The following is a 22569-nucleotide window of genomic DNA, read 5'->3' as shown; positions in this document are numbered from 1 at the left end:
CTTGGCCTATATTTTGGATAGGTTTATCGAATAGGTTTTTGCAAAATAGAATTTTTTTTTTTTTTTTTTTTTTTTTTGTGAGACGGAGTCTCGCTCTGTCGCCCAGGCTGGAGTGCAGTGGCCGGATCTCAGCTCACTGCAAGCTCCGCCTCCCGGGTTTACGCCATTCTTCTGCCTCAGCCTCCCGAGTAGCTGGGACTACAGGTGCCCACCACCTCGCCTGGCTAGTTTTTTGTATTTTTTAGTAGAGATGGGGTTTCACTGTGTTAGCCAGATGGTCTCGATCTCCTGACCTCGTGATCCGCCCGTCTCGGCCTCCCAAAGTGCTGGGATTACAGGCTTGAGCCACCGCGCCCGGCTGGAATTTTTTTTTTAATGTGGTACTAGATTCTGTAGTAAATATTTAGGAGTTTTATCTGATAGAAAGAGATTATTCACTGTAGATTTTGAATAGGTATAAGTTGTACAGTAATCAATATTTTGGGAGTTGAAAGTGTATGAAGGTGAAAAAAAAAAAAAGTGTATGAAGTTGAATAGCCTGATTAGAACTCACATCAAAATACCTGGATTTATCACCAGTAAAATCCATTCATTTCAGGGTACCTTCATTGATGGTGCCCCGTCAAAACTTAGAATTATTCATACCTTGCAAACACTGAGAAACTGCTTTATCTCCTTTCAGAAGTGGAGACCAGAAGTATTTATAAACTCTAGCAGATAGTCAAGAGGAAGAGAAGGCTATAAATTTGACCCGTACTGGTCTAAGACCTCATCAGTATTGATTGTGTTAATTCAGTAGAAGAGAGAGAATAGGCTAGACAGAAGTATATCAATATGCAATTTATTGAGTGTTCAGCAAATAAAAGGTACAGAATGGAGTGGAAATATGTAGCCTATTTAATAGAAGTAACTAGCATGCTTGAGCCAAAGGTAAGTGAGTGGAAATGGGAAGATGCAGAACTAAGCAATGTGTGTGCATCAATTATGGACCCCTAAGGAAGGGATGGAGACCAGAGGAATTACTGGAAATGCCTGTCAGGTTTTAATTAACTCTTGGCAGTAATCCCCTATAGCTCCTAAGATATTGCTAATATAACTGTGCTGTATCTGCTACACCTACTGCTGCTGCCACAACCACCGCCACCGCCAAAGCTCTCTAACTTACCTGAATTGAGACCAGAGCACCTTAGCCTTCCTTTGCAGACCTTAATGTTTGTGGAAGGTTACATGGGAGGAGGTGGGGAGAAGATACGGGTTATTTTGCCCGCTAATATTTTATTTTATTTATATATCTTATTTTTTTTGAAACAGAGTCTCGCTCTGTTGCCCAGGCTGCTGGAGTGCAGTGGCACAGTCTCCACTCACTGCAATCTCCTTCTCTCTACTGGGTTCAAGGGATTCTCGTGCCTCAGCCTCCCGAGTAGCTGGGATTACAGGCACACACTACCGCACCTGGCTAATTTTTGTGTTTTAGTAGACGGGATTTCACCATGTTGGCTAGGCTGGTCTTGAACTCCTGACCTCAAGTGATCCACCTGCCTTGGCCTCCCAAAGTGTTGGGATTACAAGTGTGAGCCTCTGTGCCTGGCCTATATAGATGGTTTTCCTTATAAGCTGTTTCTTTTGATTCTCTATGGTAACTCTAAGGTAGTCAAGTAAATTATTGTTATTCTCATATTTGTGACGAGAAAGGCAGAGCTAGGGCTTGAATTTGGTTATTTTGAGTGAGATACCAAGGTTCTGTTTGTTTGTTTGTGACAGAGTCTTATACTGTCTCCCAGACTGGAGTGCAGTGGTGCAATCTTGACTCACTGCAGCCTCTGCTTCCTGAGTTCAGGCAATTCTCCTCTCTCAGTCTCCCGAGTAGCTGAGACTACAGGTGTGTGCTACCATGCCCAGCTAATTTTTGTATTTTCAGTAGAGATGGGGTTTCGCCATGTTGGCCAGGCTGGTCTCAAGTGGTTTGCTTGCCACAGCCTCCCAAAGTGCTGGGATTACAGGTGTGAGCCACTGTGCCTGGCCCCAAGGTTCATTTTAAATATTGGGTCTGACTGTGTGCAGTGGCTCATACCTGTAATCCCAGGACTTTGGGAGGCTGAAGACAGGTGGATCACTTGAAGTCAGGAGTTCGAGACCAGCCTGGCCAACATGCTGAAACTCACTTCTACTAAAATTACAAAAAAATTACCCTATTCAACATGCTGAAATCCCATCTCTACTAAAAATACAAAACAATTTTTGTATTTTTGTATTCGGCTCAAAAAGTGAGCCGAAATTGCACCACTGCACTCTGACCTGGATGACAGAGTGAGACTGTCTCAAAATTTTTTTTCAAGTAAATAAAAATTAAATATTTGGTCTGGGTAATGGTTATTTCATGTGCCCAGAAACCTTCAGAATGTAAAGCTATCTTCTAGAGCAGTGGTCCCCAACATTTTTGGAACCAGGGACTGGTTTTGTGGACAATACTTTTTCCACAGACAGTGGATGGGGGTTGGGGTTTCGTAATGAAACTGTTCTGCTTCACATCATCAAAGCATTAGTTAGATTCTCATAAGGAACACACAACCTAGATCCCTCGCATGCACAGCTCACAATAGGGTTCGCACCTCTCTGAGAATCCGGTCTGAGAATCTCTGACCGGAGGCGGAGCTCATGCTGTAATGCTCACTCCCCACTCCCCTGGCTGCTCACCTCCTGCTGTGTGGCCTGATTCCTAACAGTGTGGTCCGGGGGTTGGGGACACCTGTTATTGATCATAAAGGTTACCGAAGTCTGATTTGTGTATCAGTGGTTCTCACACTTTGGGTCTCGGGGACTTATTTATACTCTTAAAGATGTTGAAGATCCCAAAGAGCTTTTGTTTACATAGGTATGTCTATCAGGATTTGCCATATTAGGAATTAAAACTGAGAAATTTAAAAAACATTAATTTACTTTAACATAAACTCATTTATGGTAACATAAGTAAGGTTGCTCTTTTCCATAATAGACAGCTGTTTTCATAAATTTTTTTAAGTTTGAGGAGTGGCATTGTTTTACATAGCTAGAAATATTGTTGATACCTGTTTGACTACAGAAGACAGCTGGATTCTCATATATGCTTCTGCATTTAGTCTGTTGCTGTTACATTGTTTTGTTGAAGTGTATGAGACAGCCTCATAGATGTGTAGTTTGAAAAGGGACTAGTATTTTAACAGCTTTTTTGCAGATTCTTATGGACCTTCTTTCATGCTAAACAAAACTGAACAAGTGGTACTTTCTAAAGAAGAATCAGAGAGTCTAGGAAGTATCGAACCTTTTGTTGAATTGAAAGGTGATCGTCAAAAACACCAAAACGTTCATGTATTTTGTAGTAATTCTCTGGGTATTTGTATTAGACTTGGTAGGTTTTTAGTTTGAGAGGAATAGGGGTGAGATGATGTCACTAAGCTTGTTGGAAAACGGGAGTGTTTTCTCATCTGGGGACATTTTTGTGGAAAATAGTTATTACTTCAAATATACAAAGGAACCTGGTGAACTCCTCTATGACTCCTATCTACAAGAAGTCACCAGACTTGTATCTTTGTGGCCGGGGAGAAATAAAGCAAGCAGCAGGTGACAAGCACGATCAGACCATCATTTTGGAGGAGAGAATTCTAAGGAAGAAGGATGGTAGTGGTGATACATATTACCTAACAGAGAGAAATGCAGAGTACCTGCTGTACTTCATATGACCCAGGTTTTGAGGGAAGATAAATTACTCCCTGTAAAAAGAGATGCTAAGTACTACAGACTATTATAAATGATAGCTAATTAGGGGTGTTTGACTAATCTGTATTCTAATATCCTAATTTAGATTGGCAACTTCTTCTTATATCTTGAGTATTGGGAGCTCCATTAATACATGGTGGTGTTCTTTTTGTCAGTCTGTAGGTATATTGTTAGAGCCATGCAGTGACCATGGTGATAGTGAAGATGGCTGTCTTGAGAGGTAAGCATTTTTTCTTGTTTCTAATTAATCATTTTGAGAATTGGAGCTCTTCACAGATTTTTGAGGTGAATTTTTTAGATGAATATCCATTATAAACATATAGTTTAGATAATCTTAAACAGCCTTCTTGTTATAATGGTAGACATAAAGGATATTAAATACCCATAAATATTTGGATTTGTGCAGGTTCAGACAGACAGTAGTTGTAACTTGGAAAACATTCAGAGGGAAAAACAGCCTTTTTGGAGACATTTAAATCTTTCAGTTGATTGTGGAACAATTGGGAATTTACTGATATTCTGAGTATACCTGTCAGTGAGTTAATTCATGGTCTTGTAACTGTGTATAACTAACTGAGAGATATTGTATTTGATTCAACAAATATGTGTAGGATGTTTTTCTTCCTCTTTGAATTTATCCTTGGTGTGTCTCAATATGTCTCAATACACTATTAGGCGGCTGGTGCTTTTTTAACCTCTTTGGCTGGCTATAATGGTAGAGAAATACTAGAGGCAACGAGTATTTCAGCTAAATGTGGAGTCTCAATAGATAGCCTCTTTGGGTAGAAGCTTTCTGGAATGTTTTAAGTCACAGAATCAGATTTGGGTTCTTGTTACCCTTTGCATCAGTCTTCAAGATGCTGCCAGAAAGTATAACTTTCTTAGGACGGTGACTTGAGATTCTGAAAATACTTCAGTAATGAAGTTGCAGACTAGATTGTAAATATTGAGAGATCCCAGATAGCATACTAATTTGCTGACAGCCTGTTGGCCAGGACATATTTGTATTCCATTGTTTCTTTTAATTATAAATAGGAAGCCTATTCTTTAAGGGTAAGTAAATTCTTTGGAGCCATGTCTCTGGAGCCTCCCCATACTCTGAAGGTCCACAGATTTCCTGCTTATAGCAGTTCCTTGTGCTTCCTTTCAGGAGGCAGGAATCATCCTCTTCCAGCCCAGGGAGTATTGGAGCTATGGGCTGAAGATATAAGATTAACAGCATTAACAGGCACCCCCAGAATGATGACATCTGGATTTGGTAGAACAATAAGGAGCCATTTAGTGAGGATTCTTCTGTTGTTGTTGTTTTGTTTTTGTTTTTGTTTTTTTAAAAGCTGTTTCCTCTTCAACTTCAACTGTGTATAAGTTAGCAAACTGGTTTTTAGATCCAAAGAGTACCTTGGTTAGGTGGATTACATTTTGTTTGTTTAACATTCATGTTTCTCAAATGTAGGTGATTAGGTCTTTTAGGTTGCTAAGGTAGTATTTACTCATCCTACCATTTGCTCCTACACTAAGCAAAGGAATGCCTTTAAGCTTATCAGAGCATTTAGTTCATTTCTTATGCTCAGCAAGAATAAGGTAATTATCTGTATGAGAAAATGACTTGTCATATTTAGATCAAGGCATGTCTCCTGAGTGCATACTCTGTTATGGCCAGTTAGAAGTGACATCTTGATGTGTCATTGTAAATTGCCACAGTGCCTTTGGGGAAAAGAACTTTTCCCCAGTAGGCGCATATTGATAATCTACTGTATATTAGCAGGTGCTCTCTTGACTGGTAAAATAAGTACAGATCACTTATGACAGCTTGCTATAACACTTGTTCTAAATAAGGGTTAGTTTTTCTGGGGAAATTAAAGGTGGACTGAAATTTTTTAAATTTCCTTTTAGTATGTTACTGTTATGTTTTGAGGAGGGAAAGGTTTAGAAGTAGTAACCTTCTTTGATTGGAAGTAGTAACCTTGTGATAGAATACAGTTAGGTTTAAAGTAAAAGACATAGTGTCTTTTTTTTTTTTTTAATAAAGTCTCCTTTGAAAGTCTCAGGAATGGAGAGAATAGAGCTGTTTATTTGGTTAAAACATTAATTTTATAAAATCTTTATTATACATTCTTTTGGGTTTCTACTTACTGTGGATTTTAGTTTTCATTTTATAAAGGTTTTTCTTTTGTGCTGTGGTTTGTGGGGTGGAGTAGGGATTGTTACTTGATTTTTCTAAACCTGAAGTGATTCTGTGGATCTTTTCAGTATTGTGTGATTTTTCAGATATAGGGCTCCAAAGAATGGGCATATGTCCAGTTGGCATTTTCTCCTCGTACGTTGTAAATGCTAACTGTGTGGTGGAGTAGAGGAATCTAGGTAAGAAATACATAATGATAGTAGGCTTTTTATTCTTAATATACTAACAACTTTACTTGTATTTTTAGGGAAGAATATTTGTTATTTGACAGTGGTAAATTGTCACACTTGATTCTGGTAAGAACTATTTTTTATCTTAGTCTTTAAAAACTTGCCTAGGTTTAAACTGTCTGTTATGTCTGGTCTTTCACGTGGGTTAGCTAGGTTTAAAGATTTAAATATAAATACTCCAATCAAATATTTTACAGTTAAACAGCAACTTAATTTGCCACTTTTGGCTACAAGAGACTTGGTTATGAAAACACTTTCCTGAATTTGGAATCCAAACTTGTCTTCCAATAAGACATATTCTAAAACCGCGTGTTTATCTTTGAAAATAGTTTGCACAGTGGGAGTGGGATAGTCGGCTGTGTAGGCACAATAAACTAATGAAGACTACACATGGATATGTGCTGGATGTGTTTAAGCTGGGTGTGAAAAGCTTCCGTCATTGTGAAATGTATTCTTTATTTTAAAATACAGGATTCTAGTAGCAAGATATGTGATTTGAATGCCAACACTGAATCAGAAGTACCAGGAGGTCAAAGTGTTGGTGTTCAAGGTGAAGCAGCATGTGTTAATATTCCACATTTAGATCTGAAGAATGTTTCTGATGGTGATAAATGGGAAGGTAATTTTACCCACACACATTATTTTCCTGATAATGTTGTTTGTAACTGAAATTACCCTAAGCGATGATAAGACTACAGCCCTTTTCTGGATAACCTTATTCATCTTGATCTTGTTCTCCCTTTCATATAAGATAAATAAGTGGGTGTTTTTAGTGAAACACACTGAGATTTTGGGGCAGCATCTCATGAACTAGAAGTTCTTATCTGATCCATCAACAGCTTTGAAAATGGATGTTAGAGCTGATTTTTTTAAAAGGTCACCCAGCATACATTTTTGTTAATAGTTAAGGGCTATCTCCCAGTCTTTGAAAGCCTAGTATGTTACAGCTTAGGGATCTCACCAGTTTAAACAGAGGGTGTATAATTACCTTTTCCTTAGAATCATCAGCAGTACATTTTTGAAAATGACCTTCAAGGGTACTTCTAAACAAATATTGTACCATATTCCTGTTATCTCTGTCTTCGGTTATGAAGGTATGGTGCAGGGGACTCTAAAAATTTGCACAAAGGAGAGAAGTTAAAATTTAACAAGCAAACAACATGGGTATATGTATGTCTCAAAACTCAGCAAATACATAGATTTGTGTGTTTCTTTGTATATAAAGTTCTCTTTTTGCTTCAAGAGAATAAAAAACTGTAAACAAATGCTGAACTTCAGTGGATGATTTGCATGCTGGAGTATTTGTGGGGAAATTTACTGATACCCGCAGTTTACTCTGAAATCCGTGAAAAAAATAAGATGGTTAATGGGATGGATAAATGTTAAAAAGCAAGTATAGTAGAATGTTAATGATAGACTGTGATTGATATATGGATATTCAGTGTAAAGTTCTTTCAATTTTCTATGTATTTGTAAACTTTCAAATAAAATGTTGAGTGGGGGTGGGAAACAAGCAATAAATTTGGATCTAGGAGTTTTTCTGGATCATACACCTTGGTAAAAGAGACAATGAGATAACTCAAGAATCTTAAGCAGAGTTACATATTCATTCACTTGGATGAAGATCCCTGGGTTTTGTCACCTTTGGCAAGTTATCTGTTGACATAAACTGGCAATAACAGGAATTGTAATGCCAGTGCCATGGACTCCTTTTGGCCCTGTAAGTGTACTCACCTGATCGCAGATCGCAAATGGAGTGTGTGTGGATCTTTTTTTTTTTTTTTTTTTTTAAGGTCTAGGCATTTTTTTTTAAGAGCCCCAACCAAGTCATTGTCTGTGCCAATTTTTATTGCTGTCTCCTCCCCACCCTCCTTTTTATATAGGCCTAGATGTTTGGCATGCCCAGTGGCATATTATCTGTTTTAACTTAGACTAAATTAGGAAGTTGTCTTTCATTTGCTTTGTTCTGGGTTATTCAGGACATCTGGAATTTATGAAGATGCTTCCCAGTGTTAGGGGATATGTTAGCATACTGGTGGCAGTTGAAGATTATATGTTCTTTTTTGTTATTTATTGTGGCTGAAATAAAAGGAATGGTGGTCGACAGAGCATCCCTTGGAGCATTGCTAGGAAATGAGTCTTCAAAGGAAGCAGCTGGGATTCTGATAAAGCACTTTTGTTTCTTCCTATTAGAAGATGCAGATAAATAGTTCTGTATGATCTTTGGCGTGGGAGTCCTGATTAAATTTTAAACATAGAAGAACAATTGTTTTTCATTGTCTGAAGAGAATGGACCTTCTCTGTCTTAACTTCAGTGTTCTTGAGTCTCCCTGAAAGAGAACCTGATACTGGACTTTTTTTTCCATGTCAGAATTCAGCACCTATACCTTGGTATAGATAAAGGAGGTAACCTGTAGGCTGCTGATGCCTGATTTTCAGTGCCTGAGCTGCCCTGGTTCAACAGCCTAAACAAGTCTATGTAGGTCTCCTACTTGCTCTTCCAGAAATAGGGGTCTGCGACTTTCAGAAAGCCAATGGTTACAGACACCAGAGTGAACTTCCCAGCCATAAACTGTGCATGTGCTTTGTAGAGTGGCTGTTTGTAGACCATGTTATTTCTTCTAACTGTGTCACTAATGCGAACATTTATTGATTTTCCACAATTAGGAGTTAGGATTTTTTTTTTTTTTGAGACAGTTTTGTTCTTGTTGCCCAGGCTGCAGTGCAATGGCATGATCTCACCTCACCGCAACCTCCGCCTCCCAGGTTCAAGCAATTCTCCTGCCTCAGCCTCCCGAGTAGCTGGGATTACAGACATGTACCACCATGCCTGGCTAATTTTGTATTTTAGTAGAGATGGAGTTTCTCCATGTTGGTCAGGCTGGTCCCAAACTCCCGACCTCAGGTGATCTGCCCGCCTTAGCCTCCCAAAGTGCTGGGATTACAGGCATGAGCCACCATGCCCGGCCAGGAGTTAGGATATTCTCAATGAGAAAGTCTTATTTATTTAAGAGACCAACTTACTTTAGACCCTGGATACCTTGGAATCAGACATGCTTTGTTTGATGTAACTCTTTGTAGAGAAGTGGGATGACTCCAAATAGAGCCCTATGTCACTATTCCTAAGTATATGGTTTTTGTTTTGTTTTTTCCTCAAAGGGTAAGAAAAACAGTCAGCAGAATGCAGTAGTTAGCAAGCAGGTAGCACACATGACTGTCACCAGTATGAATTTGTAGCAGCTGTTCACAAAGTTTTGACTTTTAATGGAAGTGGATACCATCTTCAGATTCTCTCCTGCTAACTCTGGAATGAAATGCAGTAGAATTTTTTCAAAGAGCAAACTAAGGGAGATTTTTTTCTTTGAAATCATTTATACTGAAAAACTTCAAACAATGCCTGCTTAAGAATTTCCATTTCTTCAGTTTTATGTTTGAGTTTTAATAAAATAGCGCTACTTTGAGTTTTCCCCCTTTTTTGCATTGCTTGCTGAAATGGAAATGTTATGTTTATGTTTGTTAAAATCTAGTTAGTAGTAATTTCTTTTAATAAAGTTTTTGAACAGAATGCCTAACTGGTTTTAGGGAAATGTTTTTGGTATCTTTGGCTTTGTGTTATGTGTATGGTTTGTTCTGACTGTGCCGTGTGTTCACTTTAGTATTTTTTGCCATTTTTTCCATTTTATTAGCGTCATGCCCTATCACTTTTCCCCTCATTGATTTCAAAACAATGCATCTGCAGAGAGATGGGGAGGGTAAGTATGGTTCACCATAGTTTAGTTTTTTTGCCTTTTTATGGTTCACTTTGTTTGTCTTTTTATTAAGCCCTTCTCCTGCTGTCCCCATATCTTAGGAAAACTGTTCTGGGTTCAAAGTCAACCCAGAAAAAATTGCTGTTACTTTTGTCTTTTCTTAAAATAGGATATTTCTCATAAAATGTTCACTACCAGTTACTTATTTGCTGGGACACAGGTACAAGGGTTGCTTTGAAAATCACTTTATTGTTGGGTTTATTGTGGGATCGCACGCTTTGTACCCAATTTTTAATTCTCAGATTGATCTGGGCTTCAAAAACAAACTAAATTATGTTTTTATTATTTTGAAAGGAAAGGTAATGCTTTAAATTGCTAATGCATAAAGTTAAATTACTAAAGCAGCAATCTTAGCTACTGTGTGAGGAAAAAGAAAACATCACTCTTGAATTTTGACACTGTCAAGCCCTCTTTGCATTCATTTTCACTATTGCTAATAGCCAATAGCATCGAAATTTTTAAGTGTATTTATTTAAAAAGCTGCCGGGCGTGGTGGCTCACGCTTGTAATCCTAGCACTTTGGGAGGCCGAGGCAGGCGGATCACTTGAGGTCAGGAGTTCATAACCAGCCTGGCCAACATGGTGAAACCCCGTCTCAACTGAAAATACAAATATTAGCCAAGCATGGTAGCCGGTGCCTGTAATACCAGCCACTCGGTAGGCTGAGGCAGGAGAATCGCTTGAACCCAGGAGGCAGAGGTTGCAGTGAGCCGAGGTCATGCCACTGCACTCCAGCCTGGGTGACAGAGCGAGACTCCATCTCAAAATAAATAAAAAGATAATGTGTAGATGGCAATTTTTTCTTTCCCTCCTGTACTTAATTTCGTATTTGGGGTATATTTGTGGATTGTGTGTATGATCTGTATGTGTTCTGTATGTAATCAAACATTATATTTGCAAAGACATCGAACGTATTAACATAGCTTTCATTTGAGGGCATACAGGATAACTGCTGTAAAGTAAATGTGCTTAAGAAGGCCTAGTGCTATTAAGTTTTGTCTTAGTAACACTGATGAGTATTATTAAAATATATATTATACATAGGAATCCTGTAACAGAAGATAACTGTCACAGTTTAATGTTAGAGGCCAGGTGCTGTCAGGTGAATCAGCTCCTCCTTTTGGGAATGTTAGAATTCTTCTAAAGTCAGAGAGCTCCATTTGGTGAGTGTTCTGTGTAACATGGGGAGCAGCTCCCACTTTTTCTTAATGTAACTATTTGACAGTGAGGGACAGGTCATGCATCATTTGGCTTTTAAGTTAAATTTCTAAGAAAGAACTTCAGTTCTTGCTGTTTCTAGTTTTTTCCTACTTGAAAAGTAACATTTGTAAGTAAAACATCTTTAGAAAAGTTCAGAATTATATTAAATAACATCTTTAGAATTAAATTGGGTTTTAAAGAGCTTGACAGTGTCCTTTCTTGCTTTGCCACTGGGTTCAGAAATTTAAATTTATATGGAAATAGAACTCTGGGTTGGGCACAGTGGCTCATGCCTGTAATCCCAGCACATTGGGAGGATCACTTGAGCCTAGGAGTTCAAGACCAGCCTGGCCAACATAGTGAGACCTCGTGTCTACCAACAACAAAAAAAGAAAATTAGTCAGGCATAGTAGCAAGCACCTGTAGTCCCAGCTGCTCGGGAGGCTGAGGTGGGAGGATTGTTTGAGCCTAGGAGGTCGAGGCTGCAGTGAGCCACCATCATGACACTGAACTCCAGCCTGGGCAGCAGAGCGAGACCTTATCTCAAAAAACAAAACAAAACAAAAAAAAAAGAACTCTGGGCTAAAAATTGAAGCTTGAATAATTTTAAACTATAGTAGGCTTTATGAAGACATATGTATATATAAAACGCTACGTAATGGTATGATTTAAGGAACACATAGCTGATATTTTGTGACTTTTTTCCCATGTGGAATCAAGAGACCCATGGTACTATTCTTTGTGTTTTTTTATAGAGCCATTTCCTGCTTTTAAGTCTTGGCAGGAGGACTCTGAGTCTGGAGAAGCTCAGCTGTCCCCACAAGCTGGAAGAATGAATCATCACCCCTTGGAAGAGGACTGTCCTCCAGTATTATCACACCGCAGTTTAGATTTTGGGCAAAGCCAACGTTTCCTGCATGATCCAGAAAAGTTGGATTCCTCATCTAAAGCACTGTCTTTTACTAGGTATATGATTTTTATGTACTTACAAGAGGCAATTCCTATTATATACCCAAGTCTTTTGAGAGATTTAGTCTTCCAGCATGGGCTTCAATAGTGACACTCCATCTCAAAAAAAAAAAAAAAAAAAAAAGATTTAGTCTTCTAGACATAGAATTCAGAGCTTTCTCCCTGATTTTATAGAGCACGTTTTTGTAACTTTTTTTTTTTTTTTTTTGACCCTGCTGAGTTCATTGAGGTATAGTGTTTGAAGTTTGTTCTCAAATAGACATTTTCTCATGGTGTATTATTCATTTATTTGTGTATTCATTGCTGAAATACAGAGCTCTGTAAAGGAAGCAGCAGGTGGTGCTGAGCAGTTCCTAATCTTTTTTTAATCAAAGCTTTAAATGGATCTGAATGTCAAAAACTTTGCTATGCAGTTTGAACAGTTACAAGAGCTCTGAGCTGCTAGGTATCCTTTTATTTTCTGCCTTTGTCCAAACCAGTTTTAAATGATTCCAAACTGTTTGCATCACCACTTGTATTAGCTAAATTTGTGGTCTGTAATATTACAGTGTTTCTTTATACTACCTGTCCTTTAGTGTTAGGGACTTATTTTTACCTTTAAGATTTACTTATTGCTAATAGTGTTATGTCAGGGCATTAAGAGATACAGTGTTGGTACTTGAAAATTTAACTGTTGGCCTTTTGTTTTAATTCAGAATTCGAAGATCATCCTTTAGTTCAAAAGATGAAAAGAGAGAAGACAGAACACCTTATCAGTTGGTCAAGAAACTTCAGAAGAAAATCAGACAATTTGAGGAACAGTTTGAAAGGGAAAGAAATAGCAAGGTAGGTCTGTAGCATTCCCCAGAGTGAGCTAAATCTAGTATTAGAACCGAGAGGAGTATTTTTCAAGAGCATTAGTTTAGATCTGTGTGAGAAAGGTAATAAATCTGAGATGCCCAGAGGAACAGTGATCATGTAGATCTGAGATTATATAACTCCTCAGTCTCCTGACTTCCAGGTCAGTATTCTTGCCATTTGCACCGTGGCATCTTTTTATTTCCATTGGCAAAGCAGCTTTTAGAATTTTTAAAGCAAATACTTTTACATTGACAAATCATGTTACTGCTATTTCTGCTCTTATCAAAAACTGCAAGTACCAAATGGGGAGGAGAGGGAGTTTGTGAGGGATGAAGTGGAGGAGGGAAAGAGAGTTTTAATAGTTAGGACATGTGAAGTGGAAAGAGTCCTATACTTGGGGTCAGAAGACCCATATTCAAATCTGGCTTCTGCCAGTTACTAGACCTTACCTTGGGAGAACTTGACTTAATATCCTGCCCTATCTAATTAAAATAAGATGAAATGAGAATTGAGTAGTCTTTGCTGTGGGAACTGTAAAATACTATTTGGACATAAATTAACATAACTATTGCTTATCACAAGTGTCAGTGATTCTGCTCCATAATTTTTCAGCCCTCCTACAGTGATATAGCTGCTAATCCAAAGGTATTAAAATGGATGACAGAGCTTACAAAACTGCGGAAGCAAATTAAAGGTAAATTTTGTGCCATTTTGTAATATATTTGCAGTTAAAAATTTTTTTTTATATTAATGTCTGAGAATTACAACATTTGATAATTTTAAATCTTGGGCACTGTTTGACAAAAATGAAAGTTACCTTTTTTTCTTTTATTAGGGTCAAAATTGCATACTGTAGTACTGTGTTATAGTACAGTAGTTCTGTATTATATTTTAAATGTCTTTTTTGTGTTTTTATTAGTAACGTCTTTTTGAAAGATACCTGAGATTGTATATTCATAAGTGAACTGATGTTATAAAGTTTATCTGAAATATATTTCAAATATTAAGCAGCTTTGAGTTGTGGTGGATATTTCATTAAGATTTTTTGGTAGATATTTTCATCTAAGACTAAGAAAGTCTAATCACAGTGACTTGTTTATACCACAAAGACTAAATTGTAACTCTTGAATGATAAACTAGGCATTGCATTTCTAGGTGTCAAACTAGTATAGTAGTTGTTGAAGTATATTTACTTTGTGGATGTTTAGTGAGTATGTATTTTAATAATTATTACTTTTAAAATTATGCAAAATAGGGGTTTATTATCTGGAGCATCACTTTGGCTTATTCATTTAAATTTACTCAATAAAGTTTTTATTTTTATTTTTATTTCTTATTTTTTTGAGACAGAGTCTCACTCTGTTGCCCAGGCTGGAGTTTAGTGATGCCATCTCAGCTCACTGCAACCTCTGCCTCCTGGGTTCAAGTGATTCTTGTGCCTCAGCCTCCCGAGTAGCTGGGATTACAGGTGCATGCCACCAAGCCCAGCTAATTTTTGTAATATTTAGTAGAGACAGGGTTTTGCCATATTGCCCAGGCTGGTCTCGAACTCTTGGGCTCAAGTGATCCACCTGCCTCAGCCTCCCAAAGTGCTGGGATTACAGGTGTGAGCCACTGCACCTGGCTTATAAAAATAAAAAAATACGTATTTTTTATTTTTTGAGACAGAATCTTGCTCTGTCATCAAGGCTGGAGTGTAGTGGCACGGTCGTGGCTCACTGCAGCCTTGAACTGATGGGCTCAAGTGATCCTTCCACCTCAGCCTCCAGAGTAGCTAGGACTACAGGCATGCACTGCCACACCCAAGTAATTTTTTAAAATTTTGTATAGAGTTGGGTTCTTGCTTTGTTGCCTGGATTGGTCTCAAACTTCTGGCCTTAAGCAATTCTCCCACCTCGGTCTTGCAAAGTGTTGGGATTACAAGTGTGAGCCACACGCCTGGCCCAGTAAAGTGTTTAGTATTTCTGAAGTATTAAGTACTTTGTAGACAACTAGAGATATAGCAGTGAACAAGACAGACACAGTCCCTACTGTCATGGAGTTTATATTCTTGTGGTTAAGATAAAGTCTGGCTTGTTCTCTCTCTTTTTTTTTTTTTTTTTTTAAGACAGGGTTTTACTCTGTTGCTCAGGAGTGGAGTGCAGTGGCATGATCTTAGCTCATTGCAACTTCCACCTCCCGGGCTGAAGTGATCCTCCCGCCTCAGCCTCCTGAGTAGCTGGGACTACAGGCACATGCCACTATGCCCAGCTAATTTTTTTGTATTCTTAGTAGGAATGGCATTGCACCATGTTGCCCAGGCTGGTCTCAAACTCCTGGGCTTAAGCGATCTGTCTGCCTTGGCCTCCCACAGTGCTGGGATTACAGGTGTGAGACACCATGGCCGGCCAAGATAATGTCTCTTAACTCCTCTTTAGAGTATCGCTTAATTTTCCCCTGTACTTCTGTTAAAGATTTCCGTGTTTAATGCCAATTTCCAGTCATCAGTGAAAATTATTACTTTGATTTTATTAGTAACTGATACCATTAAATTGTCTAGCATTGGCCTCATAATTTTCCCATTTTCTTTCACTTCTACTGCCCTGTAGTCCATTTGCTGCATGGTAGTTAGATTAATCTTTAAAAAATTCATGTTAGCCTGGGTCCCAGCTACTTTGGAGGCTGAGGCAGGAGGACCACTTAGGCCCAGGAGGTCAAGGCTGCAGTGAGCCATGTTTGTGCCACTGTACTCCAGCCAGGGTGACAGGGCAAGACCCTGTCTCAAAAAGAAAAATAAAAAGTCATGTTACTCTCTTTTTCAAGCCCTTCAGTGGGCTTCCACCTAGAATAAAGTCAAAACTCGTGACCGTGGCTTTCAAGGCCTTGCACACTCTGCCCTTGGCCGATTTTATCACTTTCATCTCTTTTCTGTTCCTCAAACTTGCCAAGCTTTAGGACCTTCACACTGGCTATTGCCTCACTAGGGACAGATGCCCTTCCAGTAAATCCTTTATGCTAGACGAGCTCCTTAGTCCGTATTCTACCAGGATGATACTATTCAGAGAGGTCTTCTTTGTCTGTCCCATCCAATGTAGTTGTTCCTCCACAAATTATACTGCTTTTAGCACTGCAGCTCCATCCTGTGTTATTTATAGATCATAGCATTCTTTAAAGTTATTTTACTAATCTGAGTATTTGGTTATTGTTTTTCCTTCCCCGAATTTATGCTCCACAAGAACAGGAACCATGTCTGTTTTGTTTTCTTCTGTATCTTTATGCCCATCAGAGCATTTTATTCAATAGTAGGCTGTCTATGGATATAAAATTAATAGCTTGTTCTCTCTTTTTTTATTAAGTTTTTGTGTTTTTTTAAGACAAGGTCTGACTCTGTTGCCCAGGCTGCATTGCAGTGGTACAGTCTCAGTTTACTGTAGCGTGAGCCTCCCAGGCTCAATGTGGTCTTCCCACTCCAGCCTCCCAAGTAACTAGGACTTACAGGCATGTGCCACCGTGCTCAGCTTTTTTTTTTTTTTTGAGACAGGGTCTCACTCTCTCACCCAGGCTGGAGTACATTGGCGTGACATTGGCTTACTGCAACCTCCGCCTCCCGTGTCCAAGTGATTCTCCTGCCTCAGCCTCATGAGTATTTGAGATTACAGATGTGTGCTACCATGTACAGGCATGTGCTACCACACCTGGCTAACTTTTGTATTTTTGTTAGAGACGGGGTTTTGCCATGTGGACCGAGCTGGTCTCGAGCTCCTGACCTCAAGTGATCCGCCCACCTCGGCATCCCAAAGTGCTGGGATACAGGTGTGAGCCACCATGCCCGGCCTCAGCTAATTTAAAAAATTTTTTGTAGAGATGGGGTCTCAGTTGTCCAGGCTAGTCTCAAACTCCTGGGCTCAAGCACTCCTTCTGCCTCAGCCTCTCAAAGTTCTGGGATTACAGGTGTGAGCCACCACGCCCGGCCTAGAATAGCTATCTTGCTGTTTTTTGCTTAAATGTTTTATTTGGCTTTGAAATATCTAAGTCTGTGTGCTTTAATGTATACTTTCTTGTTGTATATCTTGCTTATTCTTTGACCTGGTCAAAGCTAAAACCAATTATTATTGATCTCTCCTTATTTCTGACATGTAGATGCAAAACACAAAAGTTCTGATGGAGAATTTGTACCTCAGACACGTCCACGTAGTAACACTCTTCCAAAAAGCTTTGGTTCTTCTCTAGACCATGAAGATGAGGAGAATGAAGATGAACCGAAGGTCATTCAGAAGGAGAAGAAACCATCTAAAGAAGCAACCCTTGAGCTTATTCTTAAAAGACTGAAAGAAAAACGTATTGAGAGGTGTCTTCCAGAAGATATCAAGGTAATCTTGAGCTGTGATTTTTGCCCAGATTAGCCTTTAGAATTCCTGAAACAAAATAATTACTATAGCAGGATAGAGATGTCTAGGCAGTCTGATTTTCCTGAATCTGCTCCCCATCTTTGCAGATTCAGAAACATGCTTTAATCAGCATAACAGAAGTGCCAAATACTTCAGGAATTGAATCATAATAAAACTGAAAAAACTAGAATGCTGATGAGTTCATTTATATTTGAGGCAGTTGGCAAGATGAGTGTATAAAGAGCACGAAACAGGTAGCTCATGCCTCTAATTCCAGCAATTTCAGAGGTCCAGGCAGGAGAATTGCCTGAGCCCAGGAGTTTGAGACCTGCCTCAGCAACAAAGTGAGACCCTGTCTCTTCAAATAAAATTTAAAAATTAGCTGGATGTGGTGGTATGCACCTGTAGTTCCAGTTACTTGGAAGGCTGAGGTGGGAGGATCGATGGAGCCCCGGAGATCAGGACTGCAGTGAGCTGTACCTCCAGCCTGGGTGACAGAGTGAGACCCTATCTCAAAAACAAAAAAAAAACATGAAACAGACCTACAGACCTCAGCTTGAATCCTGTCCTTGTGTCTTAATAGCTATATGTATTGATCTCCTAGCTTATGCCAGACATTGGGTGGTTATATTTTATGCATTATGCCACTCAGCCCCTTCAACAATCCTATAATGTATATGGACGTGATTATGTCCATTAATACTAAATTGATATGGTTATGAGGATTAAATGAATTTTTTTTTTTTTTGAAGAGCCATTATTCTTCCCTAGTAAAGCCTGTGCCTAGGGCAGTCCTGATCAAAGCACTTGGCAACCTATTCTTATATTGGATGAGATTTGCTTGGAGAATGGAGAGAGTAGATGGTCTCAGGTGAACTTTTATCTAAGTAATAGTCCTGATGCAGAACTCTTACTTTGACAACAGAGTATACCTGTCTCATGATCCAAATATTGGAGTCTTTCTTTCCCTTGAATAGAGCTGAATTAGTCATTCTTATCTCTTCCCCTCTTAACATTTCTTTTGCTTAAAAAAAATTTCTTTTGGCCGGGCGCAGTGGCTCATGCCTGTAATCCCACCCCTTTGGGAGGCTGGGGTGGGTGGATCACCTGAGGTCGGGAGTTCGAGACCAGCCTGGCCAACATGACGAAACCCCATCTCTACTAAAAGTACAAAAAAAATTAGCTGGTTGTGGTGGCACATGCCTGTAATGCAGCTACTCCAGAGACTGAGGCAGAAGAATTGATTGAACCCGGGAGACGGAGGTTGCAGTGAGCCTGGATTGCACCACCGCACTCAAGCCTGGGCAACACAGCAAGACCTCGTCTCAAAAAAAAAAAAATTTTTTTGGGGGGTACAAATCGTGTCTCACTATGTTGCCCTGACTGGTCTTGAACTCATGGCCTTAATTGCTGAGATTATAGGTGTGAACCACAGCATCAAGCCCTTTTAAAATTTTATGTTAGAATAAATATTCCCCCACCCCCCCACAACTTTATGCAATTGTGTTATCCCTGGTTTAAGACTGATTCAAGCTTGAAGTTGAAATCAGTGTTTGATAGACTACACTCAGCTATCCTCTACTGAATGTATATAATTTTAAAGTTATGTTTGTTATAGCAAGATGTTATCCAGTGAATTTTTTTATCTTCAATTTTACTCTCATGAGAGACCAGGGTAGTATTAATGAGTCCTGGGAATAAGTAGAGAGATTATTTGGTCTAGTGTTAAGGGGTATTCTGTGGAACGCACCTTCAGGTGTTAATAGTTGATCCTGTAGAACGAAGGGGACAAATTTGTTTTAATTAGTAAGAGTATGCAAGGCTTACCATATTTATTTGTCTGTGGAGCTTGTTTGTGGACAAATAAATTTGGGAAGCATTGCTTACTCTACTAATTAGACTATAAAAGCTGTAAGAAGAGTATTGCAGTGTAAAGAATGTGCTAACCCAGATGAAGGAAAACTGAGGTAATAGAGAAGTGTGAGGTCACAAATGGACATTGTTGAGCTTTTTCCAGGATCTTTCCACTATACTGCTTCTAGATTTTCTTAATGGTTTAGAATAAATATTGTATTGTAAAACCTATGTGTGTATGCGCATGCGCGTGCGTGCCTGCTCACTTAATGCCAATAAAATGCCAACAACATTAAATGAAATAGCAAGCAGTTATTTATGTTTACTCTGTGCCAGGTAGGCAGTGTTGCAAATACTTTACATAGAACTCATTTATTCCTCATTAGAGCCCTTTAAGGTAGAACGAAGTATTCCCATTTTACAGATGAGGATATTGAATACAAAGAGGTTAGGTAATTTACCCAAACCAGTAATCATAATCTATTCAGATAAAATGTAAAGCCATCAAAGGGGTTGCTGCCTACTTATTACAAGAGCAAATTGTACAGGAGACTGAAAAATTTGCCTGCAAATCTACAAGCAAAGGCTTTATTAGCCTGGGCTAGACTGTTGATGGTCTGCCCTTTCTACCTAATTATTTACATTGTGGGAGCGAGGAGAATATTAATGATGCCAGTGGAGTTTTTGTTTTTGTTTTTGGGTTTTTTTGTATTTTGTTATTTTTTTTGTTTAATTCCAGAAAATGACCAAAGATCATTTGGTAGAAGAGAAAGCTTCTCTTCAGAAAAGTCTTCTTTACTATGAAAGTCAACATGGAAGGCCGGTAATATCTCTCTTGCTAAAAAGATTTGATTTTATGTCTTAAAAAAGAACATGAATCACTTCTGTGGCCTGCGTTCTTCAGGGCTGTTTTTTGAGCATTATTTCCTACAATTGGGGGATTGCCTATGTATTTAATATAAATTTGAAATTGGGAGAATAAGTCATTGTTTAATGTTTTGGACATTTTAGATTTGTGATGACTAGACAGTTTCTTTTTTTTCTTGCTTCAGGTGACCAAGGAAGAAAGGCATATTGTTAAACCTCTCTATGATAGATACAGGCTTGTAAAACAAATGCTTACAAGAGCTAGCATCACTCCTGTCCTTGTAAGTAAAATAAGCAGTAATTCTCTAGTTCATTTTATCAAGATGTACTCTTCCCCCAAAAAATTATTATTGTGGTATATTGGAGAAATACACAGTCAAGACAGAAATAATTGTCCTTGTAAGGTGAGATTACTGATTTTAAAGTAAGAAACTAATAATGTCTGCTAGTATATCCCAGACACTTTTGTAAGCATTTTGTAAGCATTTTTATGTATGTTTATGTCATTAAATCCTGACAAGTAAAATCACAACAGGTAGAATATGATAGCATCATTTCAGAGGTGATGAAACTGAGGCTTAGGCGGTGAGTGATGTGCCTAATCTACTTTGTAAGTGACAGAAGCAGAATGGGAAACTCATTCAGAGTTTCTAGTTTATTTCCATTTAAATTCATGTCAGAGTGTCTAGTTTATTTCCATTTAAATTCATGTCTTTGAAAATGCATCAGTTTTGTGGTGGCCATGATGATGTCCTTTTATTTGCATAATGATATAAGCTGACTTTTAAAATAAGTTAATCTTTTTAATGAGAAAAAGTCACTTAAAATAATGCTTATTGGTATTTGTGTGCATTTTTAAAGAAAAATGAAAACTGTAGTATTTAAATGCAGATTAAGCGCTGTCTTCAAATTAACCTTTAGATAGTATGACTGTAGATAGATTGGTCTTGGGTTCAAATAGAAAACAGCATGTATCCCATTCTACATGATTTCCTATGAATTAATTCACTGAACCTTCTGGTTTGCTGTGGCTTTCAGGCTATTTTTATGTAGACATCTACTTGCATGGCGGCTTCCTTTAGGTGATGACTGCCTGGTGACCTTTTTTTTTTTTTTTTTTTTTTTCCCCAACTTTTATTTTAGATTCAAGGGGTATATGTGCAGTTTTATTACCTGGGTGTATTGCTTGATGCTGAGGTTTAGGGTACAAATAATCCTGTCACCTAGGTACTGAGCATAGTGCACAACAGTTTTTCACTCCTTGCCTCCTTCCCTTCCCTCCCCACAGTAGTCCACATTGTGTGTTGTTGCCTTTTTTTATGTCCATGAGTACCTGATGTTTAGCTCCCACTTATAGATGAGCACATTCAGTATTTGGTTTGCTGTTCATTTGTTACTTCGCTTAGGATAATGGCCTCCAGCTGCATCCATGTTATCCCAAAGGACATGATTTTTTGTTTGTTTGTTTTGTTTTTGTTTTTGTTTTTGAGAGAGTGTCTCCCTCTGTCACCCAGGCTGGAGTTCAGTGGTGCAATCTCGGCTCACTGCAACCTCAGCCTCCTGAGTAGCTGGGATTACAGGCACCCTCCACCACGCCTAGCTAATTTTTTAGTAGAGACAGGATTTCACCATCTTGGCCAGGCTAGTCTTGAACTCCTGACGTTGTCATCCATCTCCCTCGGCCTCCCAAAGTACTGGGATTACAGGCATGAGCCACTGTGCCCTGCCAATTTTGTTCTTTTTTATGGCTGTGTAATATTTTATGGTATATATGTACCACATTTTCTTTATCCAATCCACTGTTGATGGGCACCTGATTTCATGACTTTGCTATTGTGAATAGTGCTATGAATAACCATGTGACTGCATGTGTTGTTTTTGGTAGAATGATTTGTTTTCTTTTGGATATATATACCTAGTGATGGGATTGCTGAGTCGAATGTCAGCAGATGAATGGGTAAATAAGATGTGGTAACCCATACACCCAAAATATTCTTCAGCCATAAAAAACAATGAAATAATGATAGATGCCACAACATGAGTGAACCTTGGAAACAAGCTGAATGAGAGAAGCCTGACACAAAGGGGCACATATTATATGATCCCATCTTTATGAAAGATTTAGAATAGGCAAGACCATAGAGACAGAATTTAGATTAGTGGTTACCAGGGGCTAGGGGGAGAAGGCAAATGAGTGACAGCTAATGGGTACAGAGTTTCTTCTGAGGTAATGAAATGTTCTGAAATTAGTGGAGATAGTTGCAAAACTTGGTAAATATACTGAAAACCACCAAATTATACATTTTAAAAGGGTGAATTTTATGATATATAATTATATCTTAATAAAGTTGTTTTTAAAAAAGTATAGAATGGTCCTCAAACCAAAAAAGTTGACACCTATTTTTAAAAAGAAAAGTGCTTCCAATTAAACTATATATGTGTTCTTATCATTTAGATTTTTTTTTTTTTTTTTTTTTGAGGTGGAGTCTTGCTCTGTT

The 22569-nt window shown here is 38.5% G+C and overlaps 1 protein-coding gene across 20 annotated transcripts in view; it reads left to right on the top strand.

The window, feature by feature from the left end:
- FAM13B (family with sequence similarity 13 member B) overlaps nucleotides 1-22569 on the top strand; it is a 96828-nt gene that overhangs the window by 68450 nt on the left and 5809 nt on the right. For 6 of the 20 annotated variants that reach the window (XM_073994291.1, XM_065546774.1, XM_073994296.1 and 3 more), the window contains 10 exons: nucleotides 3909-3973; nucleotides 6183-6231; nucleotides 6637-6784; nucleotides 9852-9917; nucleotides 11930-12140; nucleotides 12839-12968; nucleotides 13596-13677; nucleotides 17103-17332; nucleotides 19944-20027; nucleotides 20257-20352. In XM_073994291.1, the coding sequence (XP_073850392.1) occupies nucleotides 3909-3973; nucleotides 6183-6231; nucleotides 6637-6784; nucleotides 9852-9917; nucleotides 11930-12140; nucleotides 12839-12968; nucleotides 13596-13677; nucleotides 17103-17332; nucleotides 19944-20027; nucleotides 20257-20352 (1161 nt within the window). The remainder of the gene's footprint in view (nucleotides 1-3908; nucleotides 3974-6182; nucleotides 6232-6636; nucleotides 6785-9851; nucleotides 9918-11929; nucleotides 12141-12838; nucleotides 12969-13595; nucleotides 13678-17102; nucleotides 17333-19943; nucleotides 20028-20256; nucleotides 20353-22569) is intronic. The other 14 variants (XM_073994298.1, XM_073994292.1, XM_073994289.1 and 11 more) reach the window with 5 other exon arrangements.

This window comes from Macaca fascicularis, chromosome 6 (genome assembly GCF_037993035.2).
Source record: "Macaca fascicularis isolate 582-1 chromosome 6, T2T-MFA8v1.1".
NCBI lineage: Eukaryota > Metazoa > Chordata > Mammalia > Primates > Cercopithecidae > Macaca > Macaca fascicularis.
Note: the sequence above shows the minus strand (reverse complement) of the source record. Positions and strands in the feature narration are given on the sequence as shown.